The 25,887-nt window shown below is 48.6% G+C and overlaps 1 protein-coding gene across 1 annotated transcript in view; it reads left to right on the top strand.

Annotated features, from left to right (window-relative positions):
• Window positions 1-25,887, top strand: part of ADAMTS2 (ADAM metallopeptidase with thrombospondin type 1 motif 2) — a 276,672-nt gene that overhangs the window by 201,592 nt on the left and 49,193 nt on the right. The window contains exons 6-10 of the mRNA XM_081035772.1: window positions 15,609-15,765; window positions 22,245-22,350; window positions 23,040-23,183; window positions 23,556-23,688; window positions 24,929-25,042. Of these exons, the coding sequence (XP_080891898.1) occupies window positions 15,609-15,765; window positions 22,245-22,350; window positions 23,040-23,183; window positions 23,556-23,688; window positions 24,929-25,042 (654 nt within the window). The remainder of the gene's footprint in view (window positions 1-15,608; window positions 15,766-22,244; window positions 22,351-23,039; window positions 23,184-23,555; window positions 23,689-24,928; window positions 25,043-25,887) is intronic.

Genomic DNA, 25,887 nt, shown 5'->3' with positions numbered 1-25,887 from the left:
AATAGATGTAAAAATCTTGAGGCATTAAGAGTTTAATTCAATAACACATAAGGAGAAATTCCCACTATGATGAATGGGATGTATCCTCGGGGAATAGTGATGGTTTATTCTCAGGAAGTCTGTTCAAATAATTAATCACATCTGTTTGCCTAATGACTGTCATCTAATAAATATTCTTCGAAGGATTCCTGTGTGCCAGGTGCTATGCTGGGCCACTGACATGGTCCCTGACTGTTTCTAGAGCGGACATATGGACAAGGAAACAATTATAATAAAAGGGTCAGGGGCTCACTCGGTGGGGAAAGGTAGTGTAGGCAGTCCGTCCCTACAAGGTCAGGGCTTGCGACTGGGGAAGTGACATCAGCCACAGGAAGGGAGCGGAAGAGGTAAGTTCCAGCAGAGGGATGTTTCAGATGCAATGGCTAGGAGGCCAGAGAGTGTAGGACGTGTTGGAGGGACAGACAGCATCTGAGTCTGACGGGAGAGAGGAGTGCAAAGACGGGGACAGCGGAAGCTGACGCTGAAGACGCCAGAGGAGCAGATCTCTAGGGCCCTGTATGTCCCACCAAGGGTTTGGTTTGCTTTCATGGGCGTTTCAAGCAGGAGCATGACATGATCCGATTTGCATTGTTTTTAAATGTTATTTGTATTTATTTATTTTTAATTTAAGTATAGTGGGTATATAATATTATATTAGTTATATTAGTTTCAGGTAAATATAGTGATTCAACAATTTTATACCTTACAATGTGATCACTGCACTGTCTCATAATCATCTGTCACTGTGGAAACTTGTCACACTATCGTTCACTATATCCGCCTCCCCCTTTTAACCCATCCCCCCACCGCCTCCCTTCTGGTAACCTTCCCTTTGGTCTCTGTTTCTATGAGTCTGTTTTTGTTTTGTTTTAGGTTTCACATATAAGTGAAACCATACAACATTTGTCTTTCTCTGTCTGACTTATTTCACTTAGCATAATACGGTGAGGCTGTGGAGGAAAGGGAACCCTCGTGCATGGTTAGTGCGATTGCAAATTGGTGCAGCCACTATGGAAAACAGTGCGGAGATTCCTCAAAAAATTAAGAATAGAACTACCATATGACCCAGCAATCCCACTTCTGGGTACTTATCTGAAGAAAACGTAAACACTAATTCAAAAAGATATGTGCACCCCAATTTTCATTTCCAAGAAGATCCCTGGGTGCTGTGCGCACAGCTGGTAGGTTTTAGTGCTGCTTAGGAGGTTGTGGGCACCACTGAAGGGAGGACAATGGCAGGCTGTGCTGGGAGCACGGCCACGGGGGTGCAGAAAGGGCAGACAAAAGAGAACTTGAGGGGCCAAATCAGGAGAGTGTGGGCACTAAATGGATGAAGGTGGGAGAGGCATTGAGTCAGTGCCTTGGGCAGCTGGAGAGATGGTAATGCTGACCATGAGATGGAGAACACAGGAGGAGAAGCAGGGTGGGGGATGAGTTCACTTGAGATGCATTGAGTTGGAAGTTCCTGGTGCCATCTCAGTGGGAATGGCCATGGAGAGGCTGCCATGGGGCTCTATAGCCTGTAGAGAAGAGATGAACCTTGTGTACAAAGCCATGGGTGGGGTGCACAGGGAAGCATGCCAAGTCAGGGGGTGTGAGAAGGAGCCCTCGATGCTGAAGGCACGGGCAGAGCACGGGGCATGAACAGCTCCATAGGAGCTGACGGGATCTTTTGGTTTTTAAAAAATCTGAAAACTAGTAACAGATGGTAACATGACAACCAAAATTATTTTAAAGGTGGAAAAAGAAGCGAATGTCTCTAAAAGTGTTATGCATAGCTAATTCTTAGGATGTTCATAGATATTTGCTCAGGAAAATAGAGGGGTTCCATGGTGAAGTAAGTCTGAAAAATGCTTGCACAACAAAGTAAAACAGGTATTTCCTGACAGCAAAATTTCTCAGAGGAAAAAGGCCCGGTAAGTTTCCAAGAGATGAACTTGTGTGCTCAGTTTCTCAAACCCATTCCTCTCCAGAACCCTTTTCCTTATATAATCAACTCCCTACAGAACTTGCTTTGGAAATGCAGCCCTTGAGGCAGTTGCAGTAAAATTGGCAACAAGAAAGAGACACATAATTTTCTTACTGAGGTTCTGGAAATCCTAGACAATGTCAAATGACATGAAACCAATGTTGGAAGCTTGCAGATAAAATTATAATTGTTTTCTGATAATTATGTGCCTGGAAAACCCAAAGGAATCTGTTGTAAAACTTTTAGAGTGGCATGGCCAAGTATAAGATAATTATACAAAAATCAATAATTTCTGTGTGTACCCACAATTCCCTGGTGATAGGGATCATAGGGAGAGAAAAATTCTCTTTACAACCATAACCAAAAATATAGACTACCTGGAACTATCTTAACAGGACAGACACAAGAAGAAAATTGCACATTGTTAATGATAGGGGAAAAATAAAAGTATATGAAGAGAAATATGCTTTTCCTCACTGTAAGGCTGGATATAATAGAGATGTGGATTTTTCCCAGATTAATCATTGGAAATTTGATGAAATGATTCTAAGGTTCATCTAGAAACAGTCAAGAATGGCTGGGAACCTGAAACAATAAACTGCATAGAAGAAAACATAGGTACTAAACTCATGGACCTTGGATTCAAAGAGCATTTTATGAATTTGACTCCAAAGGCAAGGGAAGTAAAACCTAAAATAAATGAATGCAACTATATCAAACTTAAAAGCTTCTGCACAGCAAAAGAAACCATCGACAAAATTAAGAGGCAACCAAGTGAATGGGAGAAGATTTCTGCAAACAGTGCCTCCGATAAGGGGCTAATATCCAAAATATACAAGGAACTCATACAACTCAACAACAGAAAAACAAACAACCGAATTGAAAAATGGGCAGAAGACCTGAAGAGACATTTCTCCAAGGAGCACACACAAATGGCAAATAGACATATGAAAAAATGCTCAACATCACTAATCATCAGAGAAATGCAAATAAAAACCACAATGAGATATCACCTCACCTCAGTCAGAATGGCTATCATCAACAAGACAAATAGTAACAAGTGTTGGAGAGGCTGTGGCGAAAAAGGAACCCTCATACACTGTTGGTGGGAATGCAGATTGGTGCAGCCGCTATGGAAGGCAGTGTGGAGGTTCCTCAAAAAATTACAAATAGAATTACCATATGACCCAGCAATCCCACTCCTAGGTATCTACCCAAAAAATCTGAAAACATTTATCCATAAAGACACGTGTGCTCCAATGTTCATTGCAGCTTTATTTACGGTGGTCAAGACATGGAAACAACCAAAATGTCCTTCGATAGATGAATGGATAAAGAAGTTGTGGTATATATACATGATGGAATGCTATTCGGCGTTAAGGAAAGATGATATAGGAACATTTGTGACAACATGGATGGATCTTGAGAGTATAATGCTAAGCGAAATAAGTCAGACAGAAAAAGCAGAGAACCATATGATTTCATTGATATGTGGTATATGAGCCAAAAACAACAAAAGAACAAAACAAATGAGAAACAAAAACTCATAGACACAGACAATAGTTTAGTGGTTACCAGAGGGTAAGGTGGGTGGGGGAGGGAGACGAGGGTAAGGGGGATCAAATATATGGTGATGGAAGGAGAACTGACTCTGGGTGGTGAACACACAGTGGGATTTATAGATGATATAATACAGAATTGTACACCTGAAATCTATTTAACTTTAGTAACAATTGTCACCCACATAAACTTTAATTAAAAAAAAGAAAAAGAATGGCTGGGAAAGCCTTGAAGGCCAAGAAAATTAAAAGGGATTTACTTCAAATATCTTGTAAAGTGAAAATAATTAAAATAATACTGTATTTACATGAGCATTAACAGATCAATTGAATAAAATATAAAGCTCTGAAAACACTCCTCATATAAATAACTTAACATGCAATAAATATAAGTAGAACAGTTAAGTGTTATGAATAAACATATAATAAATGTAAAATTCATATATAGTAAATTAGATATATCATATAAATATAGGCCAATAAAACATTCAACTGTTTAAATCATAGAAATCAAGAAGAAAGTATTGGTTGTCAAGGGCTTCCTAAGTAGAAGGAATTATAAAAGAGAGATATATTTGAATACTTAAAATATCAATTTTCTGTCCAAAAACACAATTAAAAGGCAAAGCATAAGCAGGAAAAACATTTGCAATATGGCAAAGATATCCTAATATATGAAGAACTCTTATAAATAATAGGAAAAACAGAGTTGGCAATGTAAATAAACAGATAACAGGAGAAAAAATACAAATGGTCAAAAAAGGGAAAAATATTTAACTTTATTGATAATCAAAGAAATAAGACAATTGACCATTTTTAAAGCATCAACTGTGTTAAGAAGAGAGATTTGCTGCTGGTTTGGGTGAATGAAGCCGCACCCTCTGAAGTGATTATAAATGTGTACACATCTCTAGAATATCTGTCACTGCCCTTCCTTCATGTTTTCCCATCATTCATTTCTATGACTATCCCAAAGTAGCTATCAGCGCTGCGGATGACATTTTAGCAGGAAGTCAGCAGTCATGGCCTCATTTCTAAGTGTAAACAACTGGAAACAACCTAAATTGTCCAATAGCAGGGTCTAGGTGAGTAATAATAGTACATCTGTGTGGTAGAATATTAGGTAGCCAGTAAGTCCCATTTCAAAGTATGTTGAAGGGCATTGGGAAATAGTTACAGCTATGCTGTTTGTTTGTTTGTTTGTTTTAAAGGATACAAATTTGCACTGTGGTTTTGCATACAGGTATATTTATAGAAGGAACTGGAAGGAATACATCAAATATGAACAGTAGGCACTAGGCCACGGGTTTTTATTTTCTTCTTTGTACTTTACTGGCTTTTCTTAATTTATCATGATAAGCATGTTTCTTTTATAACCAAAACAGTGCATTTTAATTATGAAAGAATAGTTTACATTTTAAAAAATCATTTAAAAATGGTAGAGTCCACATAATCCTGTTAACTGAACAATAGCATTTGAAGAAGGGTCTCCAATGGCATGCCACAGGGCTCCATCATGTCCAGCATTTTATTCCTGATTTGAAGGAGGACGTAAAAGGAATTCATGCTTTCTCTTGGCACCTCACCTCAGTGGTGGGTTGGGGCAGCTGGGGAGGGGTCTGTGTTCTTCTGCCCTGCGGGCACTGTCTTACCTTTCCTGTGGCCGGCTTGGGGACTCTGCCACCTGCGTGCCTGAGGAAACTCTGGGCGAGCCAATTGGCCAGTGTGAGGCTGTACCTCCCAGGTGTGCAAACACCTCTCTCATGGCCACGGCTGGCCTGACCTCTGCCCCTCATGTGCCCACCTCCTGGGCAAGAGTTCTGCTTTCCCCGGGCCATGTTGGTACTCCACCAAGTTACCCATATGCAGAGTGGGGAGTAAAGGGAGTGGGTATGGACCCTTTCGTCAGGTTGCAGCCTGCTCTCCCTTGGAACAGCATGGGGTTGTGCACAGGCCATGGGGCTGCTTGGAGCCGACAGCCAGCAAGGCGGATGACGGGAGCCCACATGGGACTAGGAGCAGTACGGTGAGAACTGAGGTACAAGGGGATCAATGCCCCACCCCCCTCGCCTCCCTGCCTTCCCACTGGGAAGGGGTTTGGGAATCCAAGATGGTAAGGAGTGTAGAAGGGAGAGCCAGGCTGGACGCATGCTTCCAAAACTAAATCCAGAGAGTGCTCATTGCACCCTACCCAGGGGCTCAGCAGACTGGCCTCAGACCTCTGCTGAGGGCATCCCAGGGGTCAGAATAGAAGACATACCAAGATGTGGGGGATTGCCACCCCATGCCATCTCTAGTTTCTTCAGCCTGCTGGGGAGGGTCAACATGTTGCCCGCCCCTCTGCTGGCCCTGGGGACACAGCTGGGCTGACCCATCTTCTGTAGCAAAGCTCACGCATGCTCTGCCTACCTTCTCCTGACCTGCCTGTCCCTGGAATCCCGGGGTCCATGTCAGACCTCTTGAGGCTGTGGTGGGTCCCTGGAAGAGGCTGGCACCCATCGGGGCTTCTTTGTCCCAGGGGATTCCAGAAAGTTACAGGGCCAGACTGATGCTCTGTCCTCTTTTGCACAGTTGTTGGATTGTGAAGGACAAGTGAAGTCCAGGGTATGAGTCTTGATTTCCTTAAGGAGGGCAGGCTGCAGAAGTGCAGGCAGGGGACAGTAGAGTTAGGAGGTGGCTGGGTGAGGAGGGTCCAGGAGGAGGCCCCACCTGATTGGCCAGTGTCTCTGGGAACAGTGTCAAGTGTGTGGCGTTGACTTAAAGGGCACGTTGTGGGCAGCAGAGCTCCAGAGCAATGTCTGTGGGAAAGGAGAGGCCACCCCACCGACACGGAGCCATCAGACAACATAGGAAAGTGACAACTCACGGAGAGCAGCTGTGAGAGCCAAGGCCCAGGCTGGACACACGGAGTGCCTCAATGCCAAAGGTCCATCACTGACAAATGCTTCTGCAAAATACACTTAAAAGGAATTATTAGGAAAGGGAAATATGACAAAAATCAAGGTATGCAAAAATACTAGCCTCAACTTTTTATTATTAAATTCCATAGGCATAAAATCACTCCATCCAATTGCTATAAATATTTCTCATTTCTGTACTTACCTGCTTGTGGATGGTACCAGTTTGTGTCCACCGGCCATAGACTCCACTCTGCACAGCACCCGGGCGAGGCCCTATTTTCAGGCCTCTGAGGGACATACGAGGTCATGGGAAGCAGGAGGACATGTCCAGATCAATTCTGGGACCTGCCTGCTCTCCAGGACTGGAGCACGAGCTCTCTGTGAAGTCACAGAGTGGTGGGGGGTGCCCTGGATGGAGTGGCCAGGCAGGTGACTGCCCAGCTGGGATCTGAGGGGCCAGCGGCACAGCGATGGCAGTCTGGGGATAGTCTGGCTCACGGTAAGGATGATTTCTCATGAACTGCTCTTCAAGGAAGTACGTGTTTCCTGTCAAGAAGTGAAGTCCCCATCCCTCGAAGGATTTAAGCTTGGCAAAACCGAGGTGACTGCAGCCAGGACCCCTGTGAGGAGAGGGGCCTTCACTGCATCCTCCCAAGGTTCCAGGGGATTCTGGGGGGCTGTGAGGCCGACACCCAGACTTGGGGCAGAAGGTGGCCCAGGTGTTCAGATCCTGTTATTTATTCCAAATCATGACAGAAATAAACCAGTTCCCCCACGCCTGTCCCAGCCCAGGCCCCCCCCCGCCGCCAGGCTCCAGTGGGGATAAAATTGGTAGCACTTGTGTGAGTGACATGTTGTTTGTCTTCCAGCTTATGAGAAGCCTCCAAGTTATCTCAAGTTTTTCCTAAAACAAATTTTTCTCCATCTCTTAAAAAAAAAAAAAAAAGAAAGGAAAAACAGAAGAAAAGGGATTATCTTATTTTATACAATATGCCATCGGCCAGGGAGCGAAACATCGCAGCACTTGAGGGTTGCATAGCAACTGGCTTTTCGATTGATTTTTTGAGAAGGCACCAAAGCTACTGAACTGTTCTCACTCTAAATATTTCCTAGGATGATGAAAATCAGAGCAAATGGAAACCAGAGACTTGGGGACAATCTGAGAAGAACAACAAGTACCTTGTCATGAAAGACCAGGTCAAGGCGAATTGTGGCACACTCACAGGGTTTTCTCAGCGATGGAGGGGAAAGGTCTGAGGAATTCTGAGTCTCTTAGTGGAAGGCAAGAGAAGAAGAGAAGAGAGTGTGGGGCGTGAGGACTCAGCACACCAAGCACCATGGCTCAGTGTCCACGAGCTCAGTGCTACCGTCCTTTTAGTCTGCGTCCTGGGACATCGTCTGCCAGCTCTGGATGTCAGCCTCTCTACCTGTGCGAGGGGCAGCATAGGGGTTTCAGAGCACCCCAGAGACAGCCCCCTGGTCTCCCCAGCGTGTGGGTCCCAACCCCCAACCTGATGGGGGTCAGGCCTGGTAACCAGCCCCTGGTCATCCTGGCTCCTGTTAAGCCCGACCTGCCGGGTTCCCCAGAAGGACAAGGAGGTGCTGGACTGGACCCTGCCCTGGAGACCTGCTGTAGCCGAGCCTGTTTAGGGCCATGCTGCAACACCTATGCCGTTCACTTGGCTTTCTCCGGGAATGTCCTCCCAGCCTAAGGAAGGATGTCTAGAACCTGCCCTAATGGCATGGAGTCCAGGCAGAGAATTAAGGAGCTTGCTGTCTGGCCTCACTTGTGTTGGGGTTCCAAGAGTCCTGTCATAAAGGGACTGGAGCTCATCACCGGCTGGGGCTTCAAGGAGTAGACTTTCAGCCTGTAGGGAGCCCCCGCTGCCCCCGCCAGGGGGACACTGTGTGAATGCTGGCCATGTTAATCCTTCAGTGAGTTATTTACCATCACTGAGCCTTACTGTTCCCAGTAAGACGCGCACATACTAATAATGACAGCTGTAACCAGGGTGTTCCTGTGAGTTATCCATCAGCAGTGCCCCCTGGGGGTCAGGCCGTGTCTGTCACCCCATAGATGACTTCACTACAACTGTATGGGGCAGTCACATCATCACCCCCACCTGACAGTGAGGATGCAGCTCTGAGGCCAGCAGCCTGTCATGACCCAATCATGAGCCACTTTGCTCTGGGAAGAAGAGGCTGACACTGTTACCCCAAAGGCTGGGCGTGTAACCCCAGGCCCTTTCCCCCCTCAAATGGTCCCCCATGCCAATGGTCCCCACAGAGGGCAATTTTGCTACCCCCCAGGGGGACGTTAATGGCATCTAGCAGGTAGAGGCTGGGCTGCTGCTCAACACCCTGCAGTGCACAGGACAGTCCCCATAGCAGAGAAGTACACGTCCCCAAATGTCGGCAGTGTGGGGATGGAGAAGTGTGCCCTGCCTTTTTGCAGGCCTGGACTCTACACGCACGCTATCCTATTTCCTGCATGTTTGGGAGGGTGGTTGGGAGCACCACTCGGGCCAGCACAGTTGAGAAGGCTTCTGTGGTTTTGAGAAGACAAACCCTCTGGGACATGAACCCCCACAGCTCGGGCAGCCCCGTTGGGTGCACCGGCCAACAACAACAGGACAAGGAACATTTGTAGGTAGGCGTTGACTGGTACAGTCAGAAGCCCCTTGCTCCTGGCTCTGCATGTGGTTGTGCCCATTTTGCAGATGGGGAGCTGGTGAGTTAACTTGTCCAAGAACATGGAGCAGATGATGGATGAGCAAGTCTGATCCCACAGCTCTCCTGCTGCCCAGGTGAGCCCCACCTGTCATCAGATGGTGCCCTGGCGAGCTGCTGGGCCGGTTAGGGGTCCATGGGGCTCCGTGGGCAGAGCCATGGCCAGGCGCAGTTGGGAGAGACCAGCCTCCAAGCTGCAGGTGCGTTTTCCTCCTGTCTCCAGGGCCGAAGGAGGGAAGAGCATAAATAATTCAGCTCGTTTGAGAGTAAACAGTGGAAATGTCAGAGAGCGGTGACGGCAACAGAACTTCTGGGGCTTCTTAATTGACTTATTCAGGGTGGGACCCGGAGGCTGTCTCTGGCCTCCAAAGGGCCCCCAACCCAGTGCCCACGGGGCTCAGAGAGGCCGCCCTGGCTCCGCCGTTCTTGGGAAGCAGCGCCACCTAGCGGCCGTCGCGGGGCCGCCCAGCCTTTCCCTTCCCTCCATCTTTTTCTAGAGGAGGAACTTGGGGCAAGTTATTTCAGTTGTCTCAGTTCTGTTCCTCATCCAGAAAACGGGATAATGACAGCATCTATATCTTAGGGCAGTTGTACAGTTTAAATTATACAATACATGTAAACCCGGAGCCCAGTGATCACCTCAGACTGGACCCCACAGCTGCCACCCAGCCCCGGGTGCGGACATGCCCATTCACTGCAGTTCCCGCTGGACAGCTGGGCCCAGCTCCCTCTGGGGGAGGGCCAGTGGTCCGTGAGATCCGAGGGGGGTGGTTCTGCGGCCACCCCCTTGCTGGGTTCATGCATAATCCCCACCCCAGCGAAGGTGGAAACAAGCAAAGAGTCTTACAAAGAAGCTTTCCTAGCGAAGGCCATGTAGGGGTGAGCGGGCAGCCAGGAGACTAGCCCTCAGGCTGGGAGGACCGCAGATGCCACAGGTTGCTGGGTGTGAGAATCTTTCTTAGTTGATGCGCTCCGCTCTCTCAGCCTCTCTTTGTCACTTCTGAAGGAGAAAACTAAATCTCCTCTCCTGGCTGGGAGCAGAGCCACAGCTCACGTGCTGTGATGCATAGCAAGGGCATGGAATGATAGGGCCTGGGGTGCCTCTGAGAGGGGGGCCCATCTGAAGAAGGAGAGGGAGGAGGTGGGCTGTGGGCAGGTCGAGTGGCAGGTCGTGATAGAGACCGAGTGACCCGTGTGGCTTAGACCTCCTTCCTGGGCCCTGGGCCTGCCTTGCCACCCCAATGTCTCTGCCTGGACATCTGTGTCTGTGAGGAGACTTCGAGGCATGCAGGAAGGCTGCGGGTGGCTTTCAGGAAGTAGGACGAGTAGGTCAAAAAAGGGTTGAGCCTGGGGTGCAGGAAGCAGGGGGCTGTGGGTGTTTGAGGGGAAGGGCGCTGCAGCCAGGCTAGGCAAACCTGCTTTAGTCAGTTTTCTGTCCTTTTGAACCTCTGTTTCACTGGCTTAACTTGGGTCCCAGGCCAGCCTTGGGCAGAGCACCTGTATTGACCATCCATGGGCTGTACCCTGAGAAGTGGGAGAGCACCCCAAAACAAAACTGCTGAGCTCTTCCTCAGTGAGCAAGCTGGGCTGGAAACGACTGTTCCTCAACTGTCCCTGGGCGCTGCAGAAACCACACGTTTCCTTGGAGTTTTCAGTCATCTCCTCATGCCTCCTGCACAGTCCCCTTCGCCAGAAACCTCCCTTCAACCCCACCTGCCAGCCTTAACACCTCTCTTTCTCATCTTCTACCCAGGGTCCTGAGTCTGCTGACATTGTACCAGGCATGTCCCCATCTATCTCAGTGGCCACTGTCCCCCTTCTCACTGACCCAGAAGCCTCTTTCTGAAATGCACATGGGCCCTACACCTGCCATGAGGCACAAGGTCGATGTCAGGTTGCTGACTGACCCCAGGTCCCCCACACCCTCCTGAATGCTCCAGACCCAGAAAGGATGAGGCCCTGGTTTGCTTGTGCTCATCTGAGATGGGCAAGAAATGTCAGAAAGTTGTACATAAGAAGTATAAGCAGCTCCCATATCTTGGATGCCCAATGCTGACATCTTCCTCCTCCTCAATCTCTTGGAGTGTTCCCTGTCTATCTGTACAGGGCACAGGCTTCTAGGACCCAGTGCATGGCTATTAATTTCTGAAATCTGCCTCCCCAGGGCCACTATGCCCAATGCAACCCCTCCTAAACCCTTCTCTCTACCCCTCCCCTTGGGGAGTCTCCTCAGAACCCAAAAACTAGAAGGCAGTCCTAAACAACTTCTGCCCTGGACTCTGCAGTATAAACCTCTGCGGGGCTGGAAAATGTAAGTGGCAGGCTGCCTTCTTGGAATGGGTGATGGAAAGACAAGGCCAGAGCAAAACGCAAATCAATATTGCAATAAATTATCCTGCCGCAGCAGTGAGATCACTTTGGCTGCTGAGAGGGGCTGGGAACCGGGGCTGAACCTGGGGATCCCAGCGTCTGGAAGGGAGGAGGTGCTGGCCAGTGTTGGTCCAGTCTGGAAGGATGCAAGAAGGGGCTGTCCTCCTAAAGACCTTTATTCCAGGGCTCTCAGTTTGGTAGTCTGGGGGATGTGTTTTGTTTTGTGCATATAACTTACTTTAATTTGAGCCAACATTTACTATGAAATAGGCTTCTTTGTTAAAATCTAGCTTTTAAAATTGGCCTAAGAAATCCAGTCTAGCAGCTCCAGCCTCTGTTCTTGCATGCCAGCAGTAGGGGGCGCTCTCCTTGTCCCTTCAGCTGTGCATGGGCTCTTCGGTTTGCTTCAGTCCTCGCCACTCCTGATTGCCCCCACTTTCTTGATCATAATAGAACATACTGCTCTGGATCCTCACTCCTTCTAAATAGGCAAAATCAAAGGAAGACTTATTTTTCTTACAATCAACCTGCCTTGGCCCGAAAGGCATTTGGATTTGCGACACCCTCCCAGTACTTTTCACAAGCCCACCCATTGAGTGCTCAGGCCTCTCTCTGTCTCCAGCCTGCACCTTCTCCCTGGTTCAGCCTGGCTCCCGCCTTTGGCTCCGTCCCTCACCCATGCCCCTAACACGGGTGTGTCTTTCTGGTTTGACTCGTGACTTCTCTTCAAAGACACGGCCACAGCTCTTCTCCCACTGGTGTGGGATATACCAGCTGGACCCTGGAGGCCTGCCACCAGCTTTTGTCTGCCAGCCAGTGCCCTTGACTGGGCTTTTCACGGTCCTCCCTCAAAGGAGTAAATGCACGAAGTTCAGGACTCTCTCAGCTGCAAGTGACAATAACACAACTCAAATCAACTTACACGGGGAAGAATTTCCTGACGCCCATAAACGAGATGCGTATCAGCAGCGGGCAGCCTCCTAAGGTGTCCCGGGTGACCCTGCCTCCTGGTATTCATGTTCGCTCCCCTTAATTGTGGGCCAGACCCAGATTCAGTTACAAACAAACTGTAGCTTCTATCTTGGATGTGTGCCCTCTTCTGTCTCCCGGATCACTTGTCCTGGAGAAGCGAGCTGCTGTGTGGAAAGACCCAGGTGGTGTGACAGGGAACCCTCAGTCCAGCAGCCCATGAAGAACTGAATCCTGCTAGCAGCCGCCTGAGTGTGTGTGGGCACTGGTCCTCCCTAGCGGGTCTGCAGATGAGGCCACAGCCTCTGTCTTCAGCTGGCCTGCAATCTCATGACAGGCCTAGAGCCAGAGGTACCAATCTCAGTGGCTTTCAGATTCTTGGCCCACAGAAACCACAAGATAATAAACGTTTAGGGTGTTTTCAGACTGTAAAGTTTTGGAACAACTTGTTATGTAGCAGTGGATAATAAACAAACCCGTTGGTAGGTTGGCTTCAGGCCTGGGTGAACCAGGCAGTCGTGTGAGGACATGAGAGTCACTGTCTGTCCAGCTCAGGGCTCTGCTCTGTTCTGTGCTGGCTTCTCCTCTGTTGGGGCTCTTCCCGTGGTAGGAGGGGGCAGCAGCTCCAGGCTCACTGTCTCACACCTTTCCAACTCCTTGGCCCACTCTGGTTGGTGTTCCCTGAACCATCGTGGTGCCAGGAAAATGCAGAGCTGGGATGGCCAGGCCTGAGCCCTCTCACCCCTGAGCCTGTAGTCAGACCCAGATTAACAGAGGAGATGCTTAACAAAGGTGGGCTGAGCTACTGCTGTCAAAAGAGCAAAGGTAGAAGTCACTGTAGCCCACCACGGCACTGGAGGCGATCAGACTACATCCAAACAAGTGGAACTTAGGGCGGGCAGGGCCACCATGGAGCATATTCTGACATTTAGGCTGGGGGACATGGCTCCTTTTTCTGGAAGGAACCTAGCAAGGCTGCTGAGCTGTATAACAGGCCTGTGGAACAGGCGGAGTGGCCCCCCAGGGGGACTCTGGGGCCAGCCAAATGAAGGGGTCATTAGCAGCCTTTGTGATGAGCCTCTGATTTGGACTTGGGCTGGCAATCTTAAGTTTGGTGGGGTGGAACCACAAGGTCCCAAACTTGAGCACTAAATCTAATCCACCCATGAGAGTCTCTTCCTTCTCATTCCACCTAAAGTCTATTCCCTAGAAAACAGATCCTTTCACTTGATCCCTTCTTTAGTGCCGTGACCTCTCAACGTTTTCTGGAGGTAACTACCACCTGGCCGGGACAGGGGCTGACCTGCAGGGGTCTGGTTTGGATGTAATACAGATGCCGTTCCCTTCCTCAGCCCCTCCCGTATCAGCAAGGGTGGGTGAGGTTATGCTGCAGAAACAAGCTCCCGGTCTCAGCAGCTCACAATGAAGATTCACTTCCTGTGCAAGCTATATGTTCAGTGTGAGCTGACAGAGGAGTCTGTCTCATTGTCACTCAATGCCCGGGTGACAGAGCAGCCACCACCTCAACGTTACTGGTTTACATGCCAGAGGGAGAAATTTCTAGAGGGTCTCATGGAGGCAACTAAATGCTCTGACCAGGAAGAGACAGACATCACTTTGGTTCATAGCTTATAGGCCAGAGCTGGTCACATGATCCCTTCAGTCACCGGGGAGGCAGGAAGTGCCCCTCCCTCCGCCTCCAGCTACCTCTGGGTTGTCCAACAGGTCCTGGTCACCAGACCTCTCACTCTGGACTATGACTTACTTCATTAGGACTCACTGTATCTTTTTATAATAATTAATCTCATCTCCAGGAGCAGTTGGCTCTGTGCTTGGGACTTGGGAACTGGTCTGCCACCATGCGGTCATTGACTTGGATAATGCATGAGATGAGACTCCTGGCAATGGCCAGTCCTCCCTTCCTTAAATTGTTCTTCTGCTTTGTGGAACACCCTGGCTTACTAACAATACCTTAGATCTACTCTTGCTGCTTATCCACACAAGGAGAGATGTGTGGCTATGCTTGATGGATATGTATATGAGAGAAAAGAAACAGAACACCTTCACAACACATCTACCAAGCGATGCATATCTCTACTTTATGGACAGATGTACCTTTAAAGGGGAAAAGATCATGCCCAGGATTCTTCTCTTGGAGAGAACTGCTTTGGTGATGAGAGTATATGGTGAAAGCAGATACCAAAACGCCTTGTGTGAGGCTTGAGAGAGAAAGGGACGCTTGCCACTTGAAGGAGCTTTCCTTTTGAGGTGCTTTGGTGCATGTTTTATTTGGGGAGGCAGTTTAGGGCAGGAGATTGAATATAGACTTTGATTTCACACTTCCTGGGTTCAGATCTCAACTCTGCTTTCTAGCTGTGTGATCTGGGGGAAGTTGCTTGACATTCCCCAGCCTCAGTTTCCCTCCTGAATGCCAATAGCACAGCCGTGGCTGTCGGGTATGTGTCACCATACAGAACAGTGCATGCCTGATCCTCCCCAGGGCTCCTGAGGGAATCAGCTCTATGCTGTGTTGTTCATGCGGCTCCTTTGCTGGAGTTTTCCCCCTCTATTGTGCTGTTTGCTGTAAATGTCTTCAAACAGGGTGAACACATAGTGTTCTCTCTGCTTCTCTGGGCTCGCACACCACGTTGGGGTTTCTTTCTCCCCTGCTCTGGACCCTGCCTGAACTGCAAGCTCTTCGGGTGAGGCCCACATGGCCTTTGCCTCCTGTCCAGGGTCTTTACAGAACAGGTGCCTGATAGATGGCAGGGAGCCCTGGAAATGGCCTGGGCTGAATGGACTATTTGAGGCCTTAGATGACCTCAGAGATTTGCTTCCACATCTCACTTGAAAACTGTGCAGTGACTTTACGTGGAAACTCACCCAGGTGTGTGTGACCCAGGAGCCAAGAATGGAGCCAAGGGGGAGGCAGGTCCTGAGAGGGACTGGTCAGGGGCCTTCATGCCACCTGGACTAGGTCCCCAGAGGATGGGGTCTGTCTCACTACAGCCTGCTCAGCCCCCAGCTGATCACTAGACGCTAACCCCTCTTCCATCTCTTCTCCTCCTGCAGTCCATGAGCCTTATTGAGATTGGGAACCCCTCTCAGAGCCTGGAGAACGTCTGCCGCTGGGCCTACCTCCAGCAGAAGCCGGACACCAGCCATGATGAATACCACGATCATGCCATCTTCCTCACACGGCAGGACTTTGGGCCCTCAGGCATGCAAGGTGAGCCTTACTCCTGTGGGGGCTCGGAGAGGCGGGGGCTGGGCATGAGCCACCAGCTCTATACAGGTCCTGGAAGCCTTGGCCCAGGCCAGGGAAGAATGTCAGGGCGGGGGCGGTGGCCGCCTTGGCCGGGGAAGGGCAGGGGTCAGCACCAGTGACCCTGGGCTCCCAAACCACCAGGGCCTCTGCCATTTCCCTCAGGAAACCACATCTGTCAGGAAACAGTGGAGATCAAAAGAACAGCTGGTGAAATGGGCAGTCTGGGGCTGGCAGTCCAGAGACCAGATAGGACCTGAGGCTGGATTTCAAAGATGTTTGCTGGCCCCAGGTTTTAAAAAACGAATTTGAATAAGTTTTCAATCATTAGAAGTTTAAAGATTTTACTTAAAAATTCAAACTAAGTAAAACTGAAAGATCTAGAAGAAGAAACTGACAAGTCTAAAATCATAGTTGAAGATTTTAATGTATTTTTCTTAGTAATGGAAAGAACAACAGATAATAAAATCAGTAAGGATGAGGATTTCAATTAAACAAGAGGACCTAATTGATATATATAGGACAGTACACCAAACAACTTGAGAATACACAATCTTTACAAGTACACATGAAAATAGACCCAAACAGACTAGGCTGGGCCATAGGGAAATGTCAATAAAATATGAAAGATCAAAATCACACAGACTATGTTCCCTGACCATACTGGAAAAGAAAGATAACTTGAATAATTATGAATATCTGGGAATTAAACAATATACTCATAAATAATCCATGGTTCAAAGAAGAAATAACAGTAGAAATTAGAATATATTTTTAAGCTGAATGATAATGACAATATGACATATCAAAACTTGTACCTAGCACAATGACTAGACCGGTGTTTATAGTCTTAAGATCTTTTAGAAAAAAGGCTAAAAAAAAAATCAATCATAGAAACATTTATATCAAGAAATTTGAAAAAGAACAGCAAACTAAACTCAACAAAAACAGAAGGAAAGAAATTATGAAGGTAAGAGTTAAATGAAAAATAAGAGTGCAGTAGAGAAAATAAATAAACCAAAATTTGCCTCCTTGAAAACCATGGATTAAAACTTAAAAACCCCTAGCAATACTAATTTTTAAAAAGAAAGAAAGAAAATACAAATTGACTAAAATCACGAATGTAAAAGGGACATCATTACAAATTTTATTTTAAAAAGATAAGATAATGAGAAGGTATTTTGAACAGTTTTGTGTCAATACATTTGTCAATTTAGATAAAAGGTACAAATTCCTTGACAAAACAAAATCTGAGAAAAAATAGAAAATCTCATACCAATTAAAGATATTGAATTTGTAATTAAAAGCCTTTCTTCAAAGTAAACTCCTGAACTTGACAGCTTTACCCAAGAATTTTTCCCAATTTTTGAGGAAGAATAATACCAATCATATGCAAATTCCTGCAGAGAGAAGAAGGAAAAATTTTCCAACTAATTTTATGAGACCTGCTAAGATTGAAACCAAAATCTAAGACATTTTAAAAACAAAATTATAGGCCAATCTCTCTCATGAATACAGACACAAAATCTCAAACAAAATATTAGCAGGTCAAATCCAGTGCTATATCAACAAAAAAGTGCTGTATCACAATAAATTTTAATTTATTCTGGAAATGCAAGGTTGGGTTAACATTTGAAAGTCAATCATTGTAATTCACCACATTTAAATGATCATCTCAACTGATCCCGAAAAAGTATCTGACAAAAATGTATTTATGATCAGGACTAGAAGAACTTTCTTAATGTGCTAATGGATATTCCCCCAAAAAAGCTATAACCAACATCATATGTAATGGTGAAATTTTGAAAGTGTTTCCTCTAGGCTGAGAACAGGTCCAGAATGCCTGTTATTACTACTTCTCTTCAACATTGTAGTGGAGGTCCCAGCCAGTGAAATAAGACAAGGAAAAAAATAAAAATATAAGAATCAGAAAAGAAAAAATCAAACTGTCATTTGAAGATGATAGACTTGTTAGATAGGAAATCCAAAAGAATCTACAAATAAGTCATTAGAATTATTAAGTAATTTTTCTGGATAGCACATCAATATATAAAATTAAAATTTTGTATTCTAACAAGCAAATTAAAATTTAAAAATTAGTGCCACTTACAATAGAATAAAAAACAGCAAATACCTAGGAATAAGTCTAACAAAATATGTTCAAGACCTAGACCAGAAAACTGTAAGCCATGTTTACAGAAATCATAAAAGATTGTCACTGATGGGGTATGCCATGTTTATGGATGAGGAGACTCACTACGGTACAGATACCAGTTTTCTCCAAACTCCAGTTCAAGTGCAGCTCTGGCAGAATGTTTTGAGGGTATTGACAACTTGATTCTAATGTTTATATAGAAATGTGATGGGCAGAGAATAGCCAAGAACAATTGAAGAAGAGGATCGAAGTATTCAATATTTATAAGAACGCAATAGTGAAAGAGTATAAGGTTGATCCAAGGATTGACAAATGGGTCATTAGAACAGAATAGAGCCCAGAACAGAACTTATGCATAAACACTTGATTTGTTGCAAAGGTGGCACTGTAGAGGGCAACAGTGGTCTTTTAACAAATGGTGTTGGATCAAATGAGTATCCAAACTGGGAAAAATGAAGCCTGACACTCCTACTTTGTATATAAACATCATATTTGTGGATGTTTTAGATCTTAACTTAGTGGATTTTAGATCTACATATAAAAGGTGAAATAATACTTATAGAAAATAATGTAGGGTATCTCCCTATTTTATGAATAAGAGAAGATTTCTTAAAACAACGATAAAAAGCAATAATCACAATGGAAAAGATAAGTAGTCCCACATTAGCATTAAAAACTATTCTTCATTAAAGGCAACATTAATCCATTAGGGGAAAATATTCATAATACATATACCGTATCTAATAAAGAACTTATACCTGAAATATATGAACTCTGACAAATTGATAATAATAATGATAACAGTAATCACACAACCTAGTGGAACCGTGGGCAAGAGACTTTACCAGTCTCTTAATAAAACATGGATGCTCTGTAAATATCTGAAAAGGTGCTCAAGCTCAGTAGGCATTAGGGAAATGCAATCAAAACCACAGTCAGAAACTGAGACACACCTAATAGAATGGCTAAAATAAACAAGACAACATGCTGCATCTTGTTGAGGATGAGGATATGCAATTCTCGTACTCCCCCGGTAGGAACAGAAGTTGGTGCAACTGCTTTGGAAAATTGTTTGACCGTATCTATGAAAACTGCACCAAAACCTGCCCAGCAACTGCACTCCTAGATGTGCACGCCCCAGAAGTGGAGACACACGTCACCAAAAGATTGTGTGGGGACGCCCACAGCAGCACCACCTCTGATAGCTCTTCAATACGGAATGACTTAAATCCCTCAACAGCAGAGTAGATGAAGAAATTGTGACATAGTCACACAGTAAGGAGAACTACAGCCACACGCCACACCGTGGATGAATCTCATACATTGAATGTTAAGTGAAAAGCCAGACAGAGAAGAGTATTAATCAGGATTCCATTTATTCCAACTTTGGGAGGGGGCACAACTGGTCTGTGGTGTGAAAAGTCAGGAGAGTGGGGACGAAGGGTGAGTCACAAGAAGGGGCTTCTGCAGTGGGAGTACAGTTTGATTTCTAGGTTAGGGAGGTGCCCACACGGGTGTGATCACTTTGTGATAATTCGTTATTTGCATCATTATGACTTGTGCATTTTTATGGACATATACTTCAAAAGAAAGGGCTTGAACAATCTGAATAAAAATATGTATTCAGAGGAGTGGACTCATTTCATCCACTTCATCCTCTATGAGTAGTCATTTTTATTAGCTTCTGGTTGACCATTCCAGTAGTTCTTTTTACAAACATAAGCACATTTACATGACATACACTTACTCCTCCCACTCGTTTTTCCCACGAATTATTACATGCACGGCTCTGCTCCCTTAACCGATTCTCTCTGCTGACCACTTGCCCATATTTGCAGAACTAGGGAGACTTCTCAAGTGATGCTGGTTAGGCTAAGATTAGTGAAGAAGATTAGTTTATGTTCATAAACCATCTCCGGCACCAGAGTCGTTCCCTTTGCCACACTGATCGGCACCCCAACAGGACACGAGTGGGAACAGAGAATATGACTCTTGTCCCACTGATCACAGAGCAAGGGTCCTCGTTGGTGTTGGTGCTTCATCATGGTGATGGGCTGCTAGCACCACTTCAAGCCCTACCGTGGTGTGGCCAGCTGATGATGAATAGAGCACTGTTGGCCGTGTGGTCCCCATGAGAGCTCTAATGCGAGCACAACTGCACAACTGTTCCATACGAGAGGAAACTGACAACTCTTAAATTAAGTGACCTCAGCCTTCACTTAAAATGTGAAGAGATTACCAGGCATTAGAAAAAAAAATTATCACAAAGATAGACCAAGTTGGAAAAGAAAAATCAGAAAACTGATTCCAGAGGAAACAGAGAATTTAGAAAATGGAAAAGAACCTTTTAAAAAGTAACATTCCCAGAATTTGGGGGAAAATACATCCATCAACCCAAAACAGATTGCTGGGAAGAATTAGAGAACAACAAAGACTTTTTAAAAATATTAAAGACAAATTAAAAATATGGAGGATAAAAAAGAAAATTCAAAAGCTGAAGTAAAGGGTTAAGGGCATCCGAAAAGATTAAAATATGAGAGAAAAGTTAGGTGGTATAGACAATTCAGGAGGTACAATATGTATCTAATAAGATTTTCAGAAAGAGAAAAAGAACAACAGCAAAATAAAATAAGAGGGAAGGGTATAGAGAAAAATATAAAGATACTCTTTCAAACCTTCAAATTGTAAAGGCCCGGGTAATGCTAAGTAGGGTGAGTGAGAAATACTTGCCTGGATACATTCTGCAAACTTTGCATACAAAGGACAAAGGGAAGATCTCAAAGTTTTGCTCTGGCACACTGATTCAAGAACGATCATCTCAACATCCACAGAGCAAAAAGTACTTGAAGATACAGATTGTCCTGTTTGTTCAAAGGGGAAAAGACAGTGGTTAGATTACTACTGATTAGATTACAACGGTTCGATTACAGGCAAGTCTAAAACCAGCACACCCCCACCACATTCTCCCCGTCTTCTCTACTTTTTTCTTTGAACAAATTGCCTTGGGATCTGCCCATGGGGTCTGAGGGGAGTGAGGCGAGGACAGGGTTCTGAGAGTTGGGGCTCCTCGCTTTGCTTTGCGGGCCTCTTGGACCTCCAGCCGTCATAGCAGAGGCCTCCTGGGGCACACACAGCTCTGTACGCACCTTTTTATCTCGTCCAGGGCCAAATGACAGGCCCCATTCTCTAGTTTTGCTCAGTTTTAGGCTGCCCTCCCCCCCCCCCCCCCCCCCCGTCAGTGGGCATGCAGTTGGTTCTCTAGGCTTCCCTGGGACATCTGAAGAAACCCAAGGACCAAGTGCAGGCTGGCAGGGGCGCAGTCCTCCATAGGCCTTCCCACCCTCCTGCTGGGGCTATTCCTCAGCCCTACCCTTGCTCCCTCTCAGTCTACATTTTCCAGGGCCGTGCAGTGTAACTGGATTGGCAAAATGCACTGCATCTCCTCACTGTTACCTGGGAATTCAGTGGTTCTTTCAAAGCCACTTGACTGGGCATGGGTGTAGCTGGAAGGTCTCTCTGTATCCATGTTAGTGGGCTGTGCCTGCGGCCAGCACCCCTCCCCACCTCACCCCCTCCTCTGGGAGCATCTTCCCCACATACCCCTGGAGGAGGGGAACCCTTAGGCACTATGTGGCTCAGAATCTTCTCAGCCGGAGCCCAGGGTTGGCTGGCTTGGCTAAGGGCTCCATGGACTTCGCCATCCATAGCTGGGTGCCCTCAGTCCACTTGGCTTGTCCTCCACCTCTGTGTGGACAGCAGGACAGTGTGGCATTCTGGCTCTCCTTGCCCACTCTGCCCTTGAGCAGCTTTGGGGCCCACCCTCACTGCAGCCCCTTGTGCCTTCTGGAAGTGGGCTTTCCTGGGCTCTTACAGCGAAGCCCCGGGGCATCTAGGGAAGGCCTTCCTGAGGTAGGCTTGGAGTGTGATGCCAGGCAGGCCAGGGGCCAGGTGTCTGCAGCACTGGGAGGAAGTGTGGGAACAACATACTGTTTATGGGCCAGAAGGTCACTCAGCCAAGTAGGAAGGTGGGAAGTGGCTGGAAAGAGAACGGCAGGTGGGAGGCTGCTGGAGTGACAGAGTCCTCCCAGGTGAGACCTGAGCTGCAGCGTGGACACTGGCGGGCAGGACTGAGGCCTGCTGCCCAGGCTGTGAGCCTCCTGAGCTGTGCCAGCCAGGGGCAGTTCACTGCTTGTTTGCTTTGGGGATGGTGGGGGACATTGGGGCCAGTACCCCGTTTCACTCGGCGTTCTGGACCTGGGAGCTGGAGCCACCCTTTGTCTCCTCCCAGGCTATGCTCCTGTCACGGGGATGTGCCACCCCGTCCGCAGCTGCACCCTGAACCACGAGGACGGCTTCTCCTCAGCGTTTGTGGTGGCCCACGAGACCGGCCACGTGTAAGTGGCCTCACTGTCCTTGTCTGGGGCTTAAGGGGTCGAAGAGGGATACATGCCATATGAAAAGCACTGGGGTGTGATGTCCTGTCTTCCCAGCGCTGCCCAAAGTCCACTTTCTGTTAAGGAAACATATCAAAGAATGGGCCAAGTGGGTGCTGGAGGCCTTCCACGGATTATGCCATTGTAGCCCCCCAGGGGGTCCCTATCCCATTTCACAGATGAATAACAGCTCTGGGGGAGGCTTGCCCAGGAGCAAGCCCAGGAGCCAGGAGGCGTGCCCTAGGCACCACCTGAATCTTGGGGCTGTTTGGTCACTGCTGAGAACCCTCACAGGGCCCTGGTCTGTGCAGGGAGTATGTGGGGTGGGCGCTCGGAGAGCTGGGTTTTGGATGCCTCTGCTTCCATTGTGTGCTCCCGCCACAGCACCCTGTTCTTGCTCGGGGACAGGACACTGAGGGGCTGCTGCTAGATACCATCTCCCCAGGGAGCCGCTGGCTCTAAGGCTCTGGCTGGTGGCGGATCGGTACTACCTGGTTCAGGGCCGATTAGTACAGCAGAGGTCCAGGGGCCCAGCAGGGACAGCTTAGGGGGCTGTCCTGGCTTTTGGGTGGGGAGAACCTGACAGTAGGCCGGCTGTGAGCCAGTGAGGCTGTCTTGCCCCACTCCCCTGCCCCGCCTCCTCTTCACAGGCTGGGCATGGAGCACGACGGGCAGGGCAACCGCTGCGGCGACGAGGTGAGGCTGGGCAGCATCATGGCACCGCTGGTGCAGGCAGCCTTCCACCGCTTCCACTGGTCCCGCTGCAGCCAGCAGGAGCTGAGCCGCTACCTGCAGTGAGTACCACCCAGTGTCCCCCCAGGGCTACCTGCAGCCCTGGGCTCAGCCTGCGTGTTCCCATGTGCTGGCCCAGCCTGAGCCCCCTGACCTGGGGTCCTCCAGACCGAGGCGCAGGAGAGGGGGGAGGGGAAGAGCAGCGCAGGGTGGTGGGGGGTCCCACTATTGGGGACACCTGTAATGGACACCTGGGATTGGACAAGCTTTCACCAAGGACCAGGTATGCAGCAGGGAAACTGAGGAAGCACAGCTGAGAGCTGAGTGGCAGACAGACCCAGCACCATGGCTCCAGAAGGGGCCTGGGCTGCCTCATGGGCTGGATGGCCAGTCCCGCTGAAGGCAGCTTGCAGTGCCCACGTGTGCCCTCACAGCTCCTACGACTGCCTGCGTGATGACCCCTTTGCCCATGACTGGCCAGCGCTGCCGCAGCTGCCCGGGCTGCACTACTCCATGAACGAGCAGTGCCGCTTTGACTTCGGCCTGGGCTACATGATGTGCACTGCGGTGAGTGTGGGAGCCGGCACCCCAGGGACACGTGGGACAGCCCCCCAGGGTGCAGCATCGCCCTCCGCACCCACTGCTTCTCACCCAGTCACACCCAGTGCCTACCCAGACAGTCTAGACTTGGTCCTGGGTAGGAAGGGCTGTGACCTGAGGACCAGCAAGGGGTGATGGGAGTGGCCTGCAGACTTCAGGAGGGCTTCCCTAGGCGGAAGTGAGTTGTAAAGGCAGGGGCAGAGGAGAGGGCATTTCAGAAGGCAGGAATCACAGGTGCGAAGGAGGGACATAGCAGATGAGCTACCAGCTGTTCCCTAGGGTAGAGTGCCAGAGCCATCAGCAGGAACACTGGTTATCAAAATTGAGTGTATCTGCTGATCCAGGCCCGCCCAGTGTGAGGCAGTGTGGCAAGAGCTTTCATGATTGTTAGTGTCTGATTCAGTGACCATCTCATCTGCCTGTAGGAAGTAAGCAAAATATTCCCATTTTATAGATGAGGAAATTGAGGCCCAGAGAGGTTAGCTAAACTGCCTAAGGCCACACAGTGAGCAAGTGGTGGATTCAAGTACTGATGCAAGCTGTCTAACCTCTCGCATGACAGCTTAAGGAATGTGGTGGGCAATGGGGAGCTCTGGAAAGGTTAGAAGAAGGGTAGTGGCATGGTCAGCTCTGAGTTTCAGCTGTATTTCTCAGGGACTTCCTGGAGGAAGGGTTATCAGAACAGAAAGCAGAAAGCTCAGGAAAGAGGTGACTAAGCTCCAGAGGACTGAGGCCAAGGCTGAGCAAGGGCAGGGAATGTTGGAACAGAGGGGAGGGCTTCAGGAGAGAGTCAAGAGGTGAAGTCCACAGTAGGGAGCAGCAGATGCCCTTAGGGCCCTGTAGTGACAGCCCCTCCTGACCACAAGCCACTCCTGCCTGGGCCAGAGGGGTGCCCACCCAGCCCTCATGCCAGGTACACTGGCTCCCAGCTGTCTGTCCAGGATCCAAGAGAGGTGCAGCTGCCCAGGGCAGGAGGCGGGCGCGGCCCAGTAGCCCACAGGGACTCCAAGTAGCGGCTGTACATTCGAGGTTCTTATGGCCCCAGCATCATGTGGAGCTCGGGGCACCTGCCAGCCACATAGGCCTGTCACAGGCAGCCAAGCCATGCCTGGCTCCACAGCTGTCCAAGAGGACTCTGGGGGTGGTGGCACCCAAGGAGGCCCCCACAGTGGGAGGCGCCCGGCCAGCTGTTGGTGCTCTTCTCCAGTTCCGGACCTTCGACCCCTGCAAGCAGCTGTGGTGCAGCCACCCTGACAACCCCTACTTCTGCAAGACCAAGAAGGGCCCCCCCTTGGACGGGACCATGTGTGCGTCCGGCAAGGTGAGTGCCTGACACGCTCAGATCTCCAGGGTCGGTCCCTTGAGTGCTTGTGGGAGGGGCTGGGGGCCTTCTCAGCCTCCCTCCCCCCTCTCCTGCAGCCTTCTCCTGCCTCCTTTCTAGTAACCCCCACATGTGACAGCTTCTGCCCTGTGCCTCCACACACTGTTTATTCTGCTGGAGCAAACCTGATGTCTCAGAGCTCCTCACTGTGCTTTAGGCCCCCGCCTTGGAACCCCTTCCTCTGAGGAGCAGCTTTGGGGTTCCAGGGGCCTTCTGTCACTCCTGCACCCTATGGGTCACCTCACCTTGAGGCTAGTGTTGGGGTCTCACTGCCACTGGGTCCCCAGCATCAGGCTTAGCCTCTTCATCCCCATTCCTCAATGTTTGCCCCCTGGTGGATGACTTGTCCTTGAAGGTCACTGTGTGGCTGCCCAGCGGCACATGCCACGGGCCCAGGCCCACTTCCCACTCTCCAGCAAATCTGCAGAAAGGTTTTTCTCTCCCAGTCCTTCCACACCTAACTCTATGCCTGATTCTCATTGACTCAGATGAAGTCTCACACCCACTGCTGGGCCAATCACTTGCTGGGGGCTGGCTTATCCAGATGAGCCTCAGCCTGGGTCCCAGCCCACCAGGGCTAAGCCCAAGGAAGCTGTGCAGACCAGCCCCCCACCGTCCCCCTTGCGGGCTGTGTCCAGGAGGGGCTTAGACTCCAGCACAGGTATCCAGCGCCAGGCCTAGAAAGTCCCTAATCAGCTCAGCCTGAGGTTCCTCCGGGTAGGTCTCAAATTCTGCTTACTTTTATTTTATCCGCGGCCGAGCTTCTTAAAGCTACAGATTCCCAG

Source organism: Rhinolophus hipposideros, assembly GCF_964194185.1.
Source record: "Rhinolophus hipposideros genome assembly, chromosome: 23".
NCBI lineage: Eukaryota > Metazoa > Chordata > Mammalia > Chiroptera > Rhinolophidae > Rhinolophus > Rhinolophus hipposideros.
This window is presented reverse-complemented; position numbering and strand designations above follow the sequence as displayed.